The following is a 19,600-nucleotide window of genomic DNA, read 5'->3' as shown; positions in this document are numbered from 1 at the left end:
TATATATGGTTCTCTTATTTTGGAATATAGAAAGTTTGCCACAGAGCCAAAACTATCAAACAACTGTTAGAACCACCTTAATTTCTGTTTAGCCTTATCAAACCAATTTTTTTTTCCTGTAGGCATCAATTTTAGTGCAATAGCATCATATAAAAGACTGTGCATCTTTCCCCATTTTTGGTCTAGTTGTTAAGCATGAATCAAATGAAATTTTGGTGGTTATTTCTTTAAGATGCAGGGTGTGTCCTTGTTTTGCAGAGGGACAGAAACACAAAGTCACTCTGTCGATATGCTCTACATTTTAGTATTTGCTGCATAAGCAAAAGAGTTATTGACTAGATATCTCGTTCAGTTATTTAAGCCCCCAAAATCTCAGAGACCTCTGGGCAAAGTTTATGGTTTCACCATTGCCTCAAGCTTTATTATTATTTTTGTTAATGATTTTGCCCCATGTATGTTAAAACTGTGTGAATCAAAACCTGTCAAAGCAGCTAGCACGTAAGTGGCATAAAGAACACTGGCAACTACATACTTAGTCCATATATTTTATCATCTGATACATGTCACTACAATCATTCATCCATCTTAAAATTATATTATGAAAGTGAATGGCTAATCCAACACTGGTGCTACTTTTATTATGTCCAAATATAGTCATCAGCAAATAATTCTGTGTATTTTAATGAATAAAACCTTTATGGTGTTAGAAGATATTAGCCAGGCATGGTAGTGTGTATCTTTAATTCCAGGATTTAAGAGGCTGAAGTAGGAGAACTCTGGATTTGAGATCAGTCTGGAATATACAATGAGTTCTACATCAGCTTGAGTTAGGCTGCGAGCTGCCTCAAGAACAAAGAAGCAAGCAAACAAGCAACAAAGGCAAGAAAATACATTGAAACTGAAATATTAGAAGATGTAAAATAGTATAATCTTTGATAAAGTCATTCTTAAATTAAAAAAAAAACAATTTTCAAAAGTGATTGAAAAAGAAATGGTGCATTGCATAAAACTCAGGCATTAGACAGTAGGCAGTGTTAGCTTGAGCAGTCTCCAGATGGGAAAGGGTGCTTCCTTCTATGGTAATGAAGAGATTTAACCTGGGAGCTCAATGGGAAGCAGTAATATGGTTCCAAGTACATATGGTCCCTTTAACCTGGTCGAGACACATTGCCAGATACTTCAATTAATGTGCGCCAGGGTCACAAAATCCATTTCTTATCAGCCAAAAACACTCATGCAGTAAATTTTATTTTCAAACCCAATCTCTAAATTGAATCTGTGTACCTAAAAACTACAGTGTGAAGCCCAGTCATTGGGCTTTCTCCATGATAGCATCTTCAGAAATGGCACACGGCTTTGTATGCTATATTTAGCTACAATATTTGGTTAGATTCTCATCGTCCCAGAGAAAATCATCATCTCCTCCCACTGCAAATAATAATCTTGACTGTTAATTCCTCCTTAGTCTAGGACATAGTTTGGACTCTTCTGACATTCTGGGTCACCATAATGGTAATTTATTTGGGAACTTTAACACAACTGCAAAGTGGATCTATGAATCTGTATACATATTCACATTTCTTGGTAGTATAAATCATGCATGTGAACTAAGAGTGTAGAAAAAAAATCTTGTTAATATGGAAAATAGAATTACCATGTAGTAAATCCCAGAAGAAGCAACTTTGTGGGAGTTGAGCTTGTCTGATCAATGTCATCCCAGATAATCACATTTTTAATGAAAATGATCTGAATTGAATATACAATACTTTTATGTTTTACATCCAGGTGCTGGAGCTTTCTCCCTAATTCCAGTTGTTATCAACATTTTCTCCCTCTCCCTCCCTCTCCCTTTCTCCCTTTCTCCCTTTCCCTCTTCTCCCTTCTCTCTCTCTCTCTCTCTCTCTCTCTCTCTCTCTCTCTGTCTCTCTCCCCCTCCCTCTCTCCTAGGCTCATTATCACCCTAATTACAGCTACAATGCTATTGTGCTTTCAAATACGTTCCCCTACCTGTGTCCAGTGGTAACAGTCCAAGCAGTTAAGTCAAAACATCTCAGCAGTCTTCCTTAAGGGTTTAATTTTCATAAAAATTATGATTTCTACACTAGACAAGTATGGTTCTAATTCATTTTTAAGAGCAGCTAAAATGTTAGAGAAATTTATCTCAATGGTGTATTATGTGTGATGTACAGTGGTCTTCTGTCATGAAGCTGACTGGAAAATAATTACATTCAAATATAAAGTCAGACCAAGGATTGGATGTTTAATAAAAAGGAGAACACAAAATCATATTACATACAATCATGAAAGGAATTTCTGAGATATTTAGAATTTTTAAGCTCTTTCCTTGACATTCTTCTGAGCCCGTAATCTTCCCATTGATGACATTGATGCTAACTAGAATAGAAAGAGTCATTCTTAGAGGTAGTTGTACTTATGGATTGCTAAAGCCTATTTTAAAAAATATTTTTGTGAATGGAGATAGAATTTTTATGTTTTATATTTTATGAGTGTCAAAAATCGCATGAATGATTTGAAGTTGTAGAAAGAATGTCTCCTTTCTCTCATACTTGAAATCATTTCTTTAATCTCAGTCAAACTTATAACTGGATAGTAAAATAAAATATTTTAGTAACTAATTGTAATAAAATGAAGTCCTTCATAGTGTATATATTAATGTAAAGGGGTAAAACATAACATTTGATAGTTTTTTATAAGTAAACAACACTACATGCTAAGCTCTATTTATAAAGGGCTGATCATGGAAATGAGAGAAGAGTGTAGTTCTATGAAAGTTCTTTTAATAATTAAAGAAAAACTCACAAAGCTACATGCAAACTAGAAACAAAAGGCTTACTTTTCTAAATGCCAATGATTTTATGCTTCTTAGAACTATGAAAAAGTCAGATTGATAGCATAAGATCAATCAAGAAAAAAAATCCAAACAGTCATTTTGTACACCTTTAGTACACACCTTTAATCCCTAACAATGAAGTTTAGTTTAGTCTGTAGATGGGATACTCAAAAGACAAAGACCAGGGCTCCATTTCTCAAAAACAGAAAGTTCTTGCAGGGGAACTGCCTGTGTCAGCACTAGCTTAATAACCATACTAAGCTATGAATAAGTTATCAATGCAGCAAACTAAAATTCAGGCTTGATAATTGATCACTCCAAATGAAACAGGAAAACAAAAGATAAATGAAAAAAATCAATATGAAATTTTGTACTACCTGTATTCACGTTTAATATAATTTCCGTTGACTATAATAAACATTCTTTATTTCTAGTCAAGTATTTGTACTGAGATTATATATAAGAGATTCTTTGCTTATATAAATATTAGATAGTGAATAAAATTTAACCAAAGCTAAGTGCTGGACAGAAGCAAAAATTCCATTCATGGTGCTCATATGTGTGTGTGTGTGTGTGTGTGTGTGTGTGTGTGTTATATACATATTCATACTAGGGTGTGGGCACATGTGTGTGTCAGCACACAGAAGATAGAGACTCACATTGTTGATAAGCCCTCCATCGTGTTTGATCTCTCTCATTATTTTACATGTCATCATGATGACTTATGAGTGTTCTAAGAATCTAAATTCAGGTCCTTATGCAATCATAGCAGGTTCTTTACCCACTGCACCATCTCTAAAGCTCAGTATTCACAATGTCTTAGTAAATTTCATGTATGAAAGGCACCAGGTCCTCTGTGTGTATGTTATGACTGTTAGATTGGTGGTTTTGTGGGACTCCTAACAGTGGAAGCAAACGTATCTTTAACACTTTTGCTTGCTCTTGAGAGTCTTTTCCTCCTATTGATTTGCCTTCACCAGTCTCAATATGAGAGTGTTTGCCTTGTCTTATTGTATCTTTTTTTCTTCCTGTTTGGCTGTTGTCTCTTGGAGGCTTGATCTTTTCTGAAGGGAAATGGAGGGGGAGTCGATTTAGAGGAGACAGTAGGTGGGGAGAAACGGGGAAGAACGAAGAAAGGCAAATGTGTGGTCAGGATGTGTAGAGGAATTTTAATTCAGAAACATGCTGTCCAGACAAAGGATTACATCCAAAGACTTTCTAGGTCTATGTGATCCAGTTGTAATCCAGACATTATCCAGACATTATCTGGATTATGATATGATCTGACTGGATCACACCTTTAGTACACACCTTTAAACCCTAACAATGAAGTTTAGTTTAGAAGTTTAGTTTTGAAGTAGATGGAAGCAGCAATGTTTACAAGTGACATTTAATTGAAGGACAGACAAAGTGATGAGTCAGAGAAATATTTGGCAGAAGGAGTCAGAGATATGTCATGCTGAACTCTCACAGGAACAGCCCAAGAAAGAATAGTGCAGGAAGAGATGTCTGTGGCAGTTTTACTGAGACAGTTTTACAAAGACAGTTGGCAGAGAGAACAAACTAGTCACAGATCAAGACAGACTAGGTCAGAGAATGAGAAAGAACCAGAAGATTAGAACATACCAAAGTTAGTATGAGGCCAGGCTGATCAATTTAGTGGGAAGCCAAGAGAAGCTGGATTGACTAAGCCAGCTTTGAAGATAGATTTGTACAGAGGCTAGAAGCTTCCAGCCATAGGCTTAGGGGTAGTTAGAGCAGAGAAAGAAACTTTCTGTGCTCATTTCAAGCTGTGTATTTGCACAGCTTGTATACAGCTGTCATATTGGGGAGGTACTGTTCACAGGTGAAGCATGTTATAGATTGACAAGACATTTGGGGAGTTTCCAAGAACACAAACAAGAATGAGAAATAATCACCAAGGGTTTGTGTCACAATTGAAATGCAGACAGACATTCTAATATACTTCAAAACTGTATTGATCTAAAACAGAGTGAAATTTCTAGGACATGAAAAAATATAATTCATAATAAATAGAATGTTTTAGTCTTACAAAGAAATTGACTTATAAGTTGGGCCTTAGGTAATTCATATTAGTTTATATTATTCCCCAAGTTGAAATAACATTATTTTCTACCCTGAATGCTAACTTATCATTCTATCCCATTCACTGTGCCTGATACAAAGATGAGTATGTGAAGCAATATTTACTGACCTGCATATGCACACATTATTCAAATAGTATACTTATATTTGCATGTGATAGTAATGCAACTTGCCTAAGTAGGTAGACAAATACAAAAAAATTGCTTTATTGACTTATTTTTTTTATTCAGTGATTACAATGTAGTACTTCTCTCAATTAATTTATTATGTTTAGTACCTTGCATTTTGTTACTATAGCTTTAATATATATAGGAAGACTCTCTGAAGGCTGAATCAGAAACTCATTTTATAGGAAGAAGAAGGAAGAGTCTGCAGTTGAATGCCAACCCCAGCTGATTTGCAGCATCTGCCTGTTAACATTAAGAGAGACAGTCTGAGGTCACATCCAGCTTAGCAGGAAGCAGCATCTTGATGTGCCAGGGTCATGAGAGAGGAGTACCTGGGGCAGGATGATGACAATGACTATGTCACTGGCCACGCCAGCTCCAGATATAAGGTAAAACAACACTCACATTATTATGATGACGAAAGTTGTGATTTAAAAAATTGAATTCAGTCAATGAAGCCATTGATTTTCTCCAACAATATACTATCGCTCATTACCCCATATGAAGTTCATTTACATCTTGCTGGCTTTTTGCTATAAAGATCACAGACTATTCATATAATAAGGGTTAGAAAATATGTTGGTAACTGCTTTGCCTAATCTTTAGATAAAGTAAGTAGGAATTTGAGAAGGTTTATAAAAGTTAAGAAGATGAATTGGGATATTACAGAAAGAGGTTGGCTTCCAGAAATGTTTGAAAAATGATGAAATACGTACATTTCCTATACGATATTTACCAGTATAGTAAAAGTCACAGACATTGTTTAGTTTCCTAACTGTTACTTATGTTTGTTGATTGTCCTTTCCACTGACAGTATTGTGCATAGAAGAAAGGGGGTGGAGCTAAGTTATAATTAAAACTATTCACTTTTACATCAGTAAGATTCAGTTTCCCTATTTGCAGATCTACTTCACTGAGTCATTTGTGGGTTGTCTAAAGGAATTCTTTGAATCTGTTTTCACTAACAAATTATGCATTTATAAATTGGGATAATGCTAACTCACACTTCTGAGAGGTATTACGGTAACTGAATCAATGAATATGTGTGAAGTATTTAGGGTAGCACCTAACTTGCAAAAAGCATTAATGTCAACATTAATGGATCATTTATTTTGTTTTTAAGCTATGATCGTGAAACAATTTGAGCATTATAAAGATTAACTCATGGAGAACAGAAAATATATGAAAAATAAACAACAGGATGCGTATGACTTATTACTAGCCTTTAAATATACCTGTAGGGGCTACAGGTAATGGCCACTCATAGAACAGAGAAAATAACACCAGTGCTCCAAAATAAAGTGGAAACATTAAAGGATTCAAGAAGAGTAGGGCTGTAACACAGAAAGCAGGAATCTGGATATAATGGTTATTTTATGATGTTAGAGGCACTGTGCTTTTTAAAAGATGCATTTACATCTGATAAAGGGTTAATATCCAAAGTATATAAAGAAGTAAAACACGAGATAAAGTAACCCAATCAAAAGTAACCCAATCAAAAAACAGAGTATAGATCTATACAGATAATTCCCAAAAGAGGAAACTCAAATTGTTGTGAAACACTTAAAGGTTTGTCATCAGGGAAATGCAAATCAAAATGATTCTGAGGTTTAATCTTACACTTCTAAGAATGACTAACATCAAAAACCAAGGGAGAGAGCTCATGTGCTGAGGATGTGGAGCAGGGGGAACACTCAATCTCTTGTTGATGAGACTGAAAACCTGTACCTCCACTATGGAAATCACTGGGGCAGTTTCTCAGAAAACTAGGAGTAGATCTACCTCAACATCCAACTATGTCAATTGTGATAGCTGTTCCTGGTCCTCAGTTTGACTATGTCTGAAATGAATTGCCATCTAGAAATGGAGGGCTGCACACCTGTGATCCAGAGCTTGAGGCTGGAAGACATAGGCCTTATATCTGGCTCTTGAGGCAGTGGCCATGAAAAGCTTTAATGCTGAAAAGTTTTAAGCTTTTAAAAGCCGTCTTTAATCTCAGGAGAGAGACGCAAGCAGATCTCTGAGTTGAAAGCCAGCCTGGGATCGAGTAAATTCAGTGTAAAGAAAAGCTTACGTCTGGGTGTGGTGGTATACAGCCTTAATCTGGGCAATACCTTCTGCTAGAGGCCAACATAAGGACAATGGTAGAAGGAAGGATTCATTCTTCTTTGCCTGCTTGTGCTTACTTGCCAGAACATTTGTTGGAACCTACTTCTTCAGGACTCTAGCATATACAGGAATACCAGTGGAAACACCCAGCCTCGTGGAATTGAGCAACTGCTAAATTCTTGGACTTCTCATTCAGAGCTGCCAACTGTTGAGTTAGTTGGACTGTAGATTCTAAGTCATTCTCATAAATTCCCTTACTATATTGAGACATTCCATAAGTTCTGTGACTCTAGGGAACCCTGACTAATACAGCAATCATGGGTATATACCCAGAGGATGCTTCATCCTCTCACAGATATATTTGCTTCCATGCTTATTCTATTCACAATAGACAGAAATTGAAAACAACCTAGATGTTCCTCAATATCAGAATAAATAAGGGAAATATGTTTCATTTATATAATCAAGCATCACTCAACCATCAAAAATATACTCACGAATTTTTCAGGTAAAAGGATGGAACCAGAAAAAAAATTCCCAAGTGAGGTAACCCAGATTCAGAAAGAAAAATATAGTATGTATTTGCTTATATGTAGATATTAGATGTTAAGTTAATGATAATTTATTAGCGATATTAAGTTAATGACAATTCATAGCACCACATAATTATGTATAGAATAATGGAATATGGAAGGGTAAGATAAATCTCATTAAGAAAGGGAAATAGAATAGATATTTATGGATAGATGCGAGAGGGAGGTGAGAGGTGGATGAAGGATGAAACACAAGGAGATACAGCTAATACTAACAGCCATTTGGTGGTTGCTATGGAAACTTAATGCTGAGTAGAAACTTCCTAAAATATATACACATATGAAGGCTATCTAACTGAAATCACCAAATAATAAGAGAAACAGACCCAACTGTCCACTCTCACCACTAAAAGATACTTCCAGTCCCGAGATTGTGTTACAATTAGTTGAATTGTTTGCCAGAGGGGTCCCAGGAGAATACCCAAAAATCCAGGCTGTTGTCAAGACTACAGATTGCTCTCCACAAACTGACCATGAGGCCCCATTGCTAAAGACAACATCTATACAGCTCATTGGACATGGAGAAATTGAACTGATGCCCACATAGTGCCTTCAACCCTACATACTAGTGACTTTGGTACTGGAAGGTTTTCTGCAGGCTATCAACAAAAAATGTAAACAAGGCAGCCACAAACTATTTGATCAATGGTGATGCTCTATCTACAAGATACTCTAGGGCAATGGTGACACAAATCTTGTGGGAGTAACCAGTCAATGTCTGATTTGACTTAAGGCCTACTTCATGAGAAGGAGCCAATACACCATACTGCCTAGGTGGCCAAGAACCTGCGACTGGATAGCCCAAGGTCTATTCAGAGACCTTGGAGGGTCCATCAAATCCTTCTGCTCAGGGCTTGGGGAACCACGGATTAAAGGAAGCAGAAAGAATGTAAGCTCCAGAGGGAATGGGAGACCACAGAAAACAAGACCTTCTGAATCAACACAATGAAATCACTTATGAACTTACAGAGACTGTTGCAGTACACACAAGCCTGCACAGGCCTATAGCAGATGTCACACACACACACACACACACACACACACACACACACACAGAGGCTTCCAATTTAGAGTTTCTATGGGATTCCTGAGTGTGAGACAGTGTGGGTGTCTGTTTCTTGTCCCGTCTCTTTGGCTCTTTTCCTCCTGTTGGTTTGTTTTATCCAATTCTGATATATTAGTTTTTGTTTTGTTACTATACTATACTATACTGTACTATACTGTACTGTACTGTACTGTACTATACTGTACTGTACTATACTATACCATCACATAAATTCTAAAAGTCATGTATGTGTACATATATACAGACATGACGTATATAAATGATACAGAAGACAGTGAAATTTAGAATCAAAATAGATACATTGAGGTCAGGGGTGAGGACTCGCCATAGTAAGGTGCTTGCCCTGAAAGAATAAAGATCTGAGTTCCGTCGCCAGAACCTAATGTCAGCACCAGGGAGCTGGAGACACAGTGATGAATGCCCAGGGTCTCTCTGTCCTACTTGGTAAGTTTGAAGCCAGTGTAAGATTCTGCTTATAAAAAGTAGAAGAAATTTACACACAAGGTGGAGGACATACGAGAAATGACCCTTGGCTTCTACAAGCATGTACATACATGCACCACAGAGGTATGTGAGCACAAATACATAGCATGTATACATTGCCCTCCTCAGCTATCAGTTCGATTATAATATCATCCCTTAGTGGCCTGTTTGATTTCTCCTGAGAGATGGAAAGGGTGGATCTGGATGGGAGGAGAGGTAGGGAGGGATTGGCAGGAGTAGACGGAGAAAATACCTGATGTCAATAAAGGAGGGAGAAAGTGTGAGTATTTGGCTGTGTGCTCCACCTGTGTGCTGAGGCTGGAGAATGGTTCTGTGGTCAGGAGTGGAGCATTTGTTGCTCTTGCAGAGGACATGAGTTCAGTTCCCAGGAGTCACATGACAACTCAGAGCCTGTAGTTGCAGTTCCAGTGGCTCAGACACCCTCTTCCGGCTCTCTCAGACCCTCTCAGACATGTTTACAGACACAGGGGTAGGAAGTCGCACACATAAAAAAATGTATATATATGTATTTTGTTTTTTAAAGAAAGAAGCAAAGTAGAACAGCAGGGTAGGAAACTGAATAACTGGGAAGATGGGAGAATAAGAGTAACGAAGAAAGAAATAAGAGGAGAGAAATTAAGACCTTCTGCTGAAGAGTTAAGTGTCAGCACCACACCCAAGCAGTCACCACAAACGACAAAATTTTTCAATGAACGCTGGGAGAGTTGATAGTGCCTGCCAAGAACCTGAAATGCATATTAAAATCACACCTACCTGAAGCCCTAAGATCAAAAAAAAATCAGGATTTAGAAACTGTGGTGCTTTGGAATGACCTGTGTCAGGCTGCCTGATCTGTACATCACACACACACACACACACACACACACACACACACACACACACACAAACACACATGGACCACCATTGGACACACATGAGACCAGCTATGGAGAAGCAGTTTTAATTTGCATTTCCTGACAGCTAAGGGTGTTGAAGAATTTTCTTTTCAAGTTTGATAGGATTTTTGTTTTTTCTTTCTTAAAACTACCTATTCACTTTAGCCGTTTTGTTAGCTTATTTTTGCTGATTACCTTTTACAGGTTTTATATATTCTACATATCCACCACTGTTTGACAGGGTAGCTGAGGAAGATGTCTCCTGTTGTGTTGGCTCCTTTGTGATGATTGTCTCATTGCTATGCAGATGGCTTTCCATTTCACAGGATCCTTTTGCCTTTCCCCCCAATTCTTGGGTTTATTTCTGGTGTCACTAGAGCCCTTCAGAACATTGTTGCTTATGCTTATATCTTAAACTCTTTTTTATCTATAGTTTCATTCCATAGCTCTAATGCTTCATGTCTTACACAAAAGTTTATTTTGAATTTATTTTGGGGCAACATGAGAGATAGAGACTTGGTACTAGGTATGCCCAACCCATGTGTCTGTCTAGATAGCTAGATAGGAAATGACAGAGCTAGGTGTCAAGATGAGCAGTGCATCTTAGTTAGACTTTTACCTGTCCTGTGCTAAGATAAAACACACATGGGCATGTGCACTTCGCATTCTGCACCTATTTACCCACTCATGTTGATGGACATGTTTCTTACTATGCTAACAAATCAGTTGTCCTCATTACTTTTATTTTATTCCACTTGGAATCACACTTGCATGTTTGAGCAAATATTCCTTTCACAGTCTGTATCATAGATCATTTATTCTTGATTCTTAAAAAACTCCTGTAACACTGTGTACTTTTGCTACTGTCATGCTGCCCTGTACCTTGTGAAAGCATTCTTTCAGGACTGGTCTATCAGTATCTTTGTGCTCCTTAGTTAATGATGAGAATGGCTCTTCATTCGCTCATGAGTTTTACCTACTTGCTTTGTATGCATGCCTGTGCATGTGTCAGAGCGAGAGTGACCAGTCTGGGAGCTTACAGAGACTATATGTTCTCTTCTTCCACCACACGGGTCCTGGGAATGGGACTTGTGTCACTGAGCTTGTGTCACTGAACTGGTGAAGCCATCTTGTTGGCCACAAACACTGTTTTATGAAGTGTGTTGGTTTTTCTCAGCTAGAGGCAGAACCTCATTGTTTTTCCTGGGTTGATTCATGCTAGACATGTTCCAAACTATGAAAAGATGTTTATGCATGTGCACAAACTGTCCACATTGCATCCTTCCTGACACTTCCTGTCCCCACCTGGGACAATTGTTTGTCTCACTCACATTCCGCTCAAACCCCAAACATTGCCCTACATAATGAAGGTTCCTGCCAGGAGGGAGCCAGTCTCTTACACTCATTCTCACACCTATGTCAGCTCTGTCCTGTGCGAACTGCATGCTCTCACACCTATGCCAGCTCTGTCCTGTGCGAACCACATGCTCTACAAATATACAGAGAACCCACATGCACCTCAGCCTTCCCTCTTTACTTGCTTCCCACATTTTTTTTCTTATGTCAAGGGTGAATATTCTCTTCTTTACTATACCTGTAATAGTTGTTCATTGAAACACAACCAAAAGTGTGTTGGAATGTATAATTAATGGAGATATAGGTAGCAAAACAAAGAAATTGTGTTTTAGGATGAAATGATTCAACAATTTATGAGCCTTTTATTATACACTAAAATTTGTACACATTTTCAAATAAACTATGACCATTATCACACTATGTCTATTAAAGTAGCTTATTTCTGTTCAAAGTATTACTTTATAGATATGTCTCTAAAGGCCGTGCTACTGTAATTATATCTGTTGGCTAAGAATATGTTAGCATTTGTCATTATTAGACAAAGGTCTGAAGGTCTGGATACTGACACTACCAGCTATTCTTAAGGAATATGGAGCTCATGTTTTCATGGTGCCATTTTTCTCAAGTGCAAAAGACTATGGCATGGGGCTAAATCAATGCTAGTATGCCCAGTTAGAGGGGAATGCAGAGATCAAAGAAGAACATTTTTTATGTTTACAAAATTTGACTTAAAACTGGAGGTTTTATATATGGTGTGTAAGTCCATTAACTATGACTAATTGAACAAATATGTAGTTTTTACAACAGGCCTTGGTAAGTTGTTGCATGTTTGCTTACTCTACCCTGTAGGTTAATCTTTTTAATATGAAAAAAATAATGTGTAACTCGGTATTAAGACTTTGTATTGTCTCTTTTTTGCTAATAGAGTCATGTCCATTGCATCAATATCCTGCCTGGCCCTACAGTTAATGTGATCTGCCGTAATGTGCGAAATACTTGGGACATCTGAAAAACTTCAGATACGTTCAACTTCTAGGTCATGTTTACTGCTTTTGATAGCTTAGTTTATTCCATAGAAAAATAGATTTACATTATGGAAATTGCTCTGGCTTTTTATTGGTCAATGTCGTGCATTTGCCCACTTTCTCACAGCTATTTTGGACACCTTGACAAATCTAATTTGTTTCCATTCTCAGCTTCAATGTCATTTTCTCTTGTTATGCGTCCGCGTTCTACAGATTTACATATAGTCGTACTCTTTTTAGCACCACTTCACAAGCATTAATCCAGACCTTTAACTGCCCCAGCACATGCTTTCTATGTCAGGAACAATTTCTTCTTTATACTTTCAGTCCACGGCAATGGAGTATTCTTAGCCAATTACTCATGACTAATAAAGCTACAGAACCTAGAGAACCTACTCCTGCTACTCTCTTATACAATAAACATTTCGAGATGCATTCTGGTGTTATTATACATATATATATACCAGTAATACATCTCTAATAGTAATTTGACATTATTGATATATAACAGCATATATATATATATATATATTAATTAAAGAAGATGTTACAAATGTCCAATAGGAAAACTTAGAACTTGGTGAAACAATTGTTTGCACCACTTCTTGGTTGCATCCTTTGATTTGTTCTTCAAAGATAAAAGAGACCACCAACAGGGGAAGCTTTGTACTGACTCCTACTCTGGAACCTATGTGCAACATTTATTATCAGTCTCAGTAGAGACAGTTATGGGCATATTGATGATAATTGTGATAAGTAGATAGAGCTGTTCAATAACAAGGTGATTAGGTAAGATTAATTCATTACTGCTAAATATTGTTTGCTTGGAACCATGTAAACTGTGTTCTATGTGACTTGCTTAAAACCAACTCTTGTTGTACAATTAGTGAAACTACATCACCACCAAAATATGTCTGGTATTTAAAAACAATCAAATTCTGTATTGATCATGATCATGCGATTGCTATGATACTGGAAAAAATTCCTTGTATTTTGAAATCATTTAGCCTCTTTATAGCTGATCCCAGATATTTACCATGCCAACTGTGCAAAGATACACGGGAGATGTAAGATATATTTAGAGATAAAAAAATTCAACAAAAAGATCTTCATAGTCAACACATAATCTATGCTTTCCAGTAATTGAAAATGTAATGTTTCTAAGTTTAATTTGAGAGAACATATTAGCACACCTACTGAAAAAGATGTTGCGAAGAAAAAAAATCAGTCTGTAGCAGTTTTAGAAGACATTACACTCTCAGGTAATGACCCTAAATCAAGTGAATACAGAAGTTTCATTAAGTGGAAAGGGCATTTAAGTTTAAACCATTTTTTAAAAGACAAATAATTTCCATTACCAGCTGTGTTTAGAGTAAGAAGAAATTTCAAGTCACAGGACCTTCTGCATTTTATTTTTCTCCCAAGAGAAAGTACTTTAAAGGTTTTGTAGGCTGTGCACACAGAGGCTACACTGTGTCTCGGAACATGTATTTTTCAAAGAAGTAATGAAAGTCATGATTATCAGCTAGTTGGTTGTCAAAGGCCCAAACCATAAACTTATTGATGTTAATGATGATAATCTTGACAGTAAAAGCATCTAAATCACAGAAAGGCAACGGTGTTTATAAGAGCTGCAGAGCAACTTGCAGTGATTAGTGGGAAAGTATGCTGATCTATTGGAAGCAGTATTCTGAAGGTCATCCAGCTATCAGCTTGCCTTACTGCTATCCAATTAAATACACACTAAAAAAACAACCTATGATTATTTATGGAAAGTATTTTGTAGTACTTGTAGAATAGTATATTACAAATTCTGGCTGGATGTAAGAACAGAAACGGCTGATCTAATGCACCATTAAGCAAACTGCATCTTTGCTGTACATTTTTTTAAAGCATTAAACTAATTATGATGAGGTTTGGATTTTACTATATACGGCATATTTAATCTTTTTAAGAGCCTATCAAGTTGAATCACGAGACGCAACTTGTTTATGCTATAAGCAACAACATGCAATATTAACAAAGCACAATATCCTAGCTTAATTAGAAAAAGTCCATGTGATCTTAAATACATCTAGGCATCCAACACCACATAGCTCTAATGTGAACTTACTTTTTAATTATATTTGAAACTAATTTATATGACTTGCAACATTTTCCTGTCTTCTCTCTGTACAGAATGTTTCACTAATGGCCTCCTTATAAGTAGCCTCTGTTGAGGATGATGAGAAACGAGAAGGAGGAAGTGGGTTTTGTTAGCAGGGAAAAACACTGGCTGACATGATCACAGGGTGGAACTCACCTCAATTTGATTGTCGGGTGGAGTTCATCCTGTCTTGTCAATTTTTGAACTGTACCTTACAAAGACCCCTCACACCTGGCCTCCACAATAATATTCTATAGGCAGAATTAACTCATAGAGAAGAAGCTGTTTTAAAATCCCCTTCTCCCTTTTTTCCTTTCTATTTTCCTTCCCTCCACGCTGCTTCCTCTCTTTTGCCCCCTTTCTGTCTCCTTTCTATCCTTTTGTCCCTCTCTATATCTCTCCTTTTGTCTTCCCTTCTGAGAGGATCTATATGGCCCAGGCTTCCAGAACATCTGCAGTCTTTCTTTCTGTCTCTCCCCCTACAAAGCACTCTGATTGCAAGTATGCACCACCACAACACAACTCTATTTCCTACTCTTAACATTAAATTTGAAATTAGGTGGTTACCAACTAGAGAAAACATCTAAGAAGCCAATAGAGACTGGCCTTGGTGAGTTTTCAGTCTGTTAATTCTCTTCTTAGTGCCTGGACTTTGGCTTAATGTCAAAGTAATCTTTAACCTTCAAAATAAAAAATAAGACAGAGTAATTGTTATCAACACGTAAAATACATTTCGACATGAGAAGTTCATTCTTATTGACGACATAACTAACCTTCGTTTGGTTCACCTGAACCTACGAGTGTAGGTGAAGCGAGTTCATTTCTGGAGAGCAGAGAGGAGTCACCTCAGAACTGAGTCTCACAAGCAGATCCAAAGAGATCACAACTACTTACCTTCACAAATCGTGATGCCGTTCCCAGAGTACCCAGGGCTGCAGAAGCACGCTTCCACACCGTTGTGCACTTCACACTTGGCATTTGGGAGACACGGTGTCTTGCTGCAATTTTGTGTGTAGGAGCAATTCAGGAAAGTGGAGAAACCCACTAAAGAAAATCAAGACATAGACCTTGTCAGAAACAAGGGTCCATTCCACCCTTGTGCTATAGACTAATGGCCCACAAACGTTCTTATTTCCTTTCATCTAGAGAGGTGAATTATAAAAGTTTCCCAATAACTTACCTAGCTAAATCACAACAGAGAAATGACTAAACCTAGGTATTAAGGAATATATCGTATAAATTTTAGTAAAATTAAAACGTGATGGAGAATCCACATTTATAATAAAAACCATGAGCTCATCATATCCTGGAAATTGTATCCCTTCTCTGGCTCTGGGAGTCACTTTTCTCTCCAGAATCAAGGTAAATTAAAAATTTGGGCCTTTTCAAAGCAAAACCATTTATTTTTTAAGATGTCACTTGTCGCATGCAGGAGAAGAAATGCAGGTCCCTTCTACTCTCCCGCTGTTCTGGCAATTGTCATTCTGTTCTTTTTACAACAAAAATGTCTTTTACTGTATCTTGTGTTGGAGAAATTAAACAATTCAACACACTGTTGTAAGATTGATCTCAGCCACAGAACACCTGACCAACATGACAAACAAAACTATGTTTTGGGGACTGTTAGGAAATGATAAGCAAAACCATAGAGTGTTTCTTTTTATTGTCCTGTTCCAGGCCCACTTAAGAGTAAGCTTGGTAGGGAACAGGGATGAATCACAAAGCCATTGTTCAGAAAACAGTTATCTTAGATAAATTGTCCTTATCTGGTACCAAGAGAATCTTACACAGTCAATTCTAAATCCCAGCCCTACATAAAACTGTATGTACTTCCTAAACCTGAATTAATTTGCCTTCAAAGAAGTGATTTATTATCTGTCCCCATGCATCACCAAAAACAGGTTTTTAAATGAACCCAAACTCCAGGAGGGCAGTAGCCTTAAAAATGTCAGGAAGCTTCTCTCAAGCATTTGAGGCTTAGACTCCCAGGTTTCTTGGGGCTGGTCACAAGAAAGGTCAAAGCTGAGACTTCTGGGACTTTCCAGATTTCTCCAGGAAGAAAAAGGGTAACAGTCCTGGGTCGTGTGTTGCAAGGTCCAGAGTGGAAAGGCCAAGAAGAAAAACATCCTGTGAAAGCCTGCGTCTGTTTTCCTTGGAGACCTTGCCAGACACACTTGACACTTGAACCCCAGGTCCTGAGAAGTCACCTTCCCTGGCTCCCTGCAGGTGGGCCCTGTGGAGCCTCCCAGCCCAGCCCCACTCACCTAAAAGCGGGAGGAATCTCATTGGAAGCAGCGGGAGCTGGCGGCCAAACGCTCAAGGCTAGAGTGCGGGTCTGTCCTGGAGCTGGGCAGGCACAGGCACGGCAGGGTCCAGCTCAGTCCCCTGTGACGCACAGCTTCCTCCTGTCACTTTCCGGCCTCTTTTGTGTGAATGTGTGCACGGCCCAGACTCTGCAGGCCACTTCCGACAGCCAGGCCCCTTCACCCAAACAGCCTGGACTCCAGTCTCAGCCTGTGATCAAAAACGCCCTGTCCAATTACAGATGGGACTCTCTGACTTCTTACTGCTCCAGGAGCAGCCACCAGAGTGCCCTCAAAGCTCGTACTCTCAGATCTCACAGACCCATTGGGAACTCCTTCCTGCAGAGAGCATATCTCACAGGGCCCCTGACTGCTTATCTGTTCTCTTGTTTCTGTCCTGAAATGAAAAGGGGCCAAGATAGGCTAAGAGGCCCAGGGGCTTTGTTGCATTTTGTCTCTGCTGCTCAGTGTCAACCTGATGAGAGATTCAAGGACCCAGGAGAAAAACTGTGGTTAAAGAAAGAGAGTGAAAAGTCAAGAAACACATAAGAATGAAGGTCACCTTCCCTGCCGAAAACTGCGGAAACACAGAGTGTTCTTTTCTCTTTTCCAACTTAAGGTCAAGTCGATTTCACCCTTGCATCCCTTACCCATCCAACACCTGTACAACTTGGGCATCATAACCAAGTTTCTTCTACTTGTTGATTCATGAATCTATTGTGTAAATGACTATCTTTCAGGCTGGAGAAGAGAAATGGCAGAAAGGTCATAGGAGCCAGAGATGGCTGATGCCAATTCACACAGACTGTGAGATCACACTCAAGACCTGCCCAGGTTCAGACCAGACACTAGGCACAAAATACTAACCCTAACCAGAAGTTACAGACACTGGACACGAAGTACTAAGCCTCACCAAGAAGTTACAGACACTGGACACAAAGTACTAACCCTAACCAAAAAGTTACTTCCAATTTATTCCTCTGGGAAAGGGAAATCAGTTTTCTCCTAAGAATTGTCACTAAGTATATCAGCCACACTGCAGGGCAGGCCTCATGCTTCAGAGCTGCCAACACAAAACCCACCACCTGTCATTTTGTGGGCTTTTTGTTTTGCTTTGTTTGTGGCAACTTTCTTGTCTTACTGTTTTTTGTTTGTTCGTTCATTTGGGTTGGCTTTCATTTATTTGAGTGGGGAAGAGAGAAGAAAATGAGGTTGAGTGAGCAGGGAGATGGGGAGGGTCTGTGAGGAGTTGAGGGAGGAAAAACATACTCAAAGTTTCAAATAAATGAATAAGTAACTAAACAGGCAATTACTCAAATAGAAAAACTTCTAGCTTAAAGAATTTAAAGTAACTTGCAGATAAACTAATTTATAAAAGTGGAAGATAGACACACATTGGTCCGAAATTGGGACAATCTGGGAGATGAACTGTGGACATGTGCAAGGGGGAATCTGGGGTTACTTTGACTGAGCTGGTGAGTGCATGCAAGTGTCAATGTTTATCAAACAATGCTCAAGCCAAACGCCATTTTACATTATGAAGTAGCGCACAGCTCTGACACAACCAGTGTTCACCTGATGATGACTGAACCTGATGACGGTTCACCTGATGATGCTTTCATGCAGAGCATCTTCCCATAAAGAGCATCAGTGTCCCTCAGCTCCAGGGAACATACAGTGATGAGGGCATGCTTGAAACTAGTCACCAAGATGCAAGAACAGCTTACGGATGGACCGCCTATCCCTCGTCCTTCACAGTACCTCTGAGACCCTTTCTGGCTTAATTTATGGTGAGCAAAGTAAATAAATGTGTAAATCAATAACGCTCCTGAGAGTTATCCCACTATATGTGAAGCAAATGAAAACCAGAATGTCATGTGACTTCCCCACACTCCCACAGCTAGTCCAGAAGCTGGTCTGGAAGATAGCCCAGGATATTTTGCTCCAAGCCCAGGTTGTGGGTGGGTGGTCCTGACATAGTCTTTCTCTCAAGATATTCCCTTTTGTAGATTGTGTCAAGAATGTGGAATAATCAGAGAATGCTAGTCAGGGAGTTTGAAAAGATGATTATTTAAGTGATTAAATTTCATGAAAAATGTGTTCATTAATTTAAAAAAAATGATTTCTTTATTCTTTTTTCTCTTTTTAAAGCACCGGATAGTAATGAAGTGGGGAATCCCAGGACCATGTGAATGATGAAGCCCAAGGAGCTTTCAAAGTAGAGGAGCAATCTATGCATAGTTGAAGAAACAGCCAGTAATTGTCTGGGCAAGCCCTGTGCGCTGATGCTCGGAGACATTGACATACAGATTCCTGAGAGAGCTAGAATAAGTCAGAGTGTTCTGATTGACTTGGTTTGGCCATGCTGGGATGCCATGGCTTGGTTAGAATGCTTTGGAGATGGAGGGCATGGAGGTTTTCAAGTTGTTTTAGGTGGGGAAGATTAGATTCTTTTACAAACACAGGAAATCTAGCACGAGGACTCACTTAGAAGGGACA

At 38.4% G+C, this 19,600-nt stretch overlaps 1 protein-coding gene across 2 annotated transcripts in view; it reads right to left on the bottom strand.

Annotated features, from left to right (window-relative positions):
• Nucleotides 1-17,192, bottom strand: part of Adgrl4 (adhesion G protein-coupled receptor L4) — a 101,958-nt gene extending 84,766 nt beyond the window's left edge. Inside the window, exons 1-2 of one of the 2 annotated variants that reach the window (XM_028754299.1) lie at nucleotides 17,063-17,192; nucleotides 15,693-15,842 (exon numbers count right to left, since the gene is read on the bottom strand). In XM_028754299.1, the coding sequence (XP_028610132.1) occupies nucleotides 15,693-15,842; nucleotides 17,063-17,084 (172 nt within the window). In that variant the 5' untranslated portion in view covers nucleotides 17,085-17,192. The remainder of the gene's footprint in view (nucleotides 1-15,692; nucleotides 15,843-17,062) is intronic. The other variant, XM_028754301.1, reaches the window with a different exon arrangement.
• Nucleotides 17,193-19,600: the final 2,408 nt, after the last annotated feature.

Source organism: Grammomys surdaster, unplaced genomic scaffold (genome assembly GCF_004785775.1).
Source record: "Grammomys surdaster isolate TR1022 unplaced genomic scaffold, NIH_TR_1.0 125996, whole genome shotgun sequence".
NCBI lineage: Eukaryota > Metazoa > Chordata > Mammalia > Rodentia > Muridae > Grammomys > Grammomys surdaster.
Note: the sequence above shows the minus strand (reverse complement) of the source record. Positions and strands in the feature narration are given on the sequence as shown.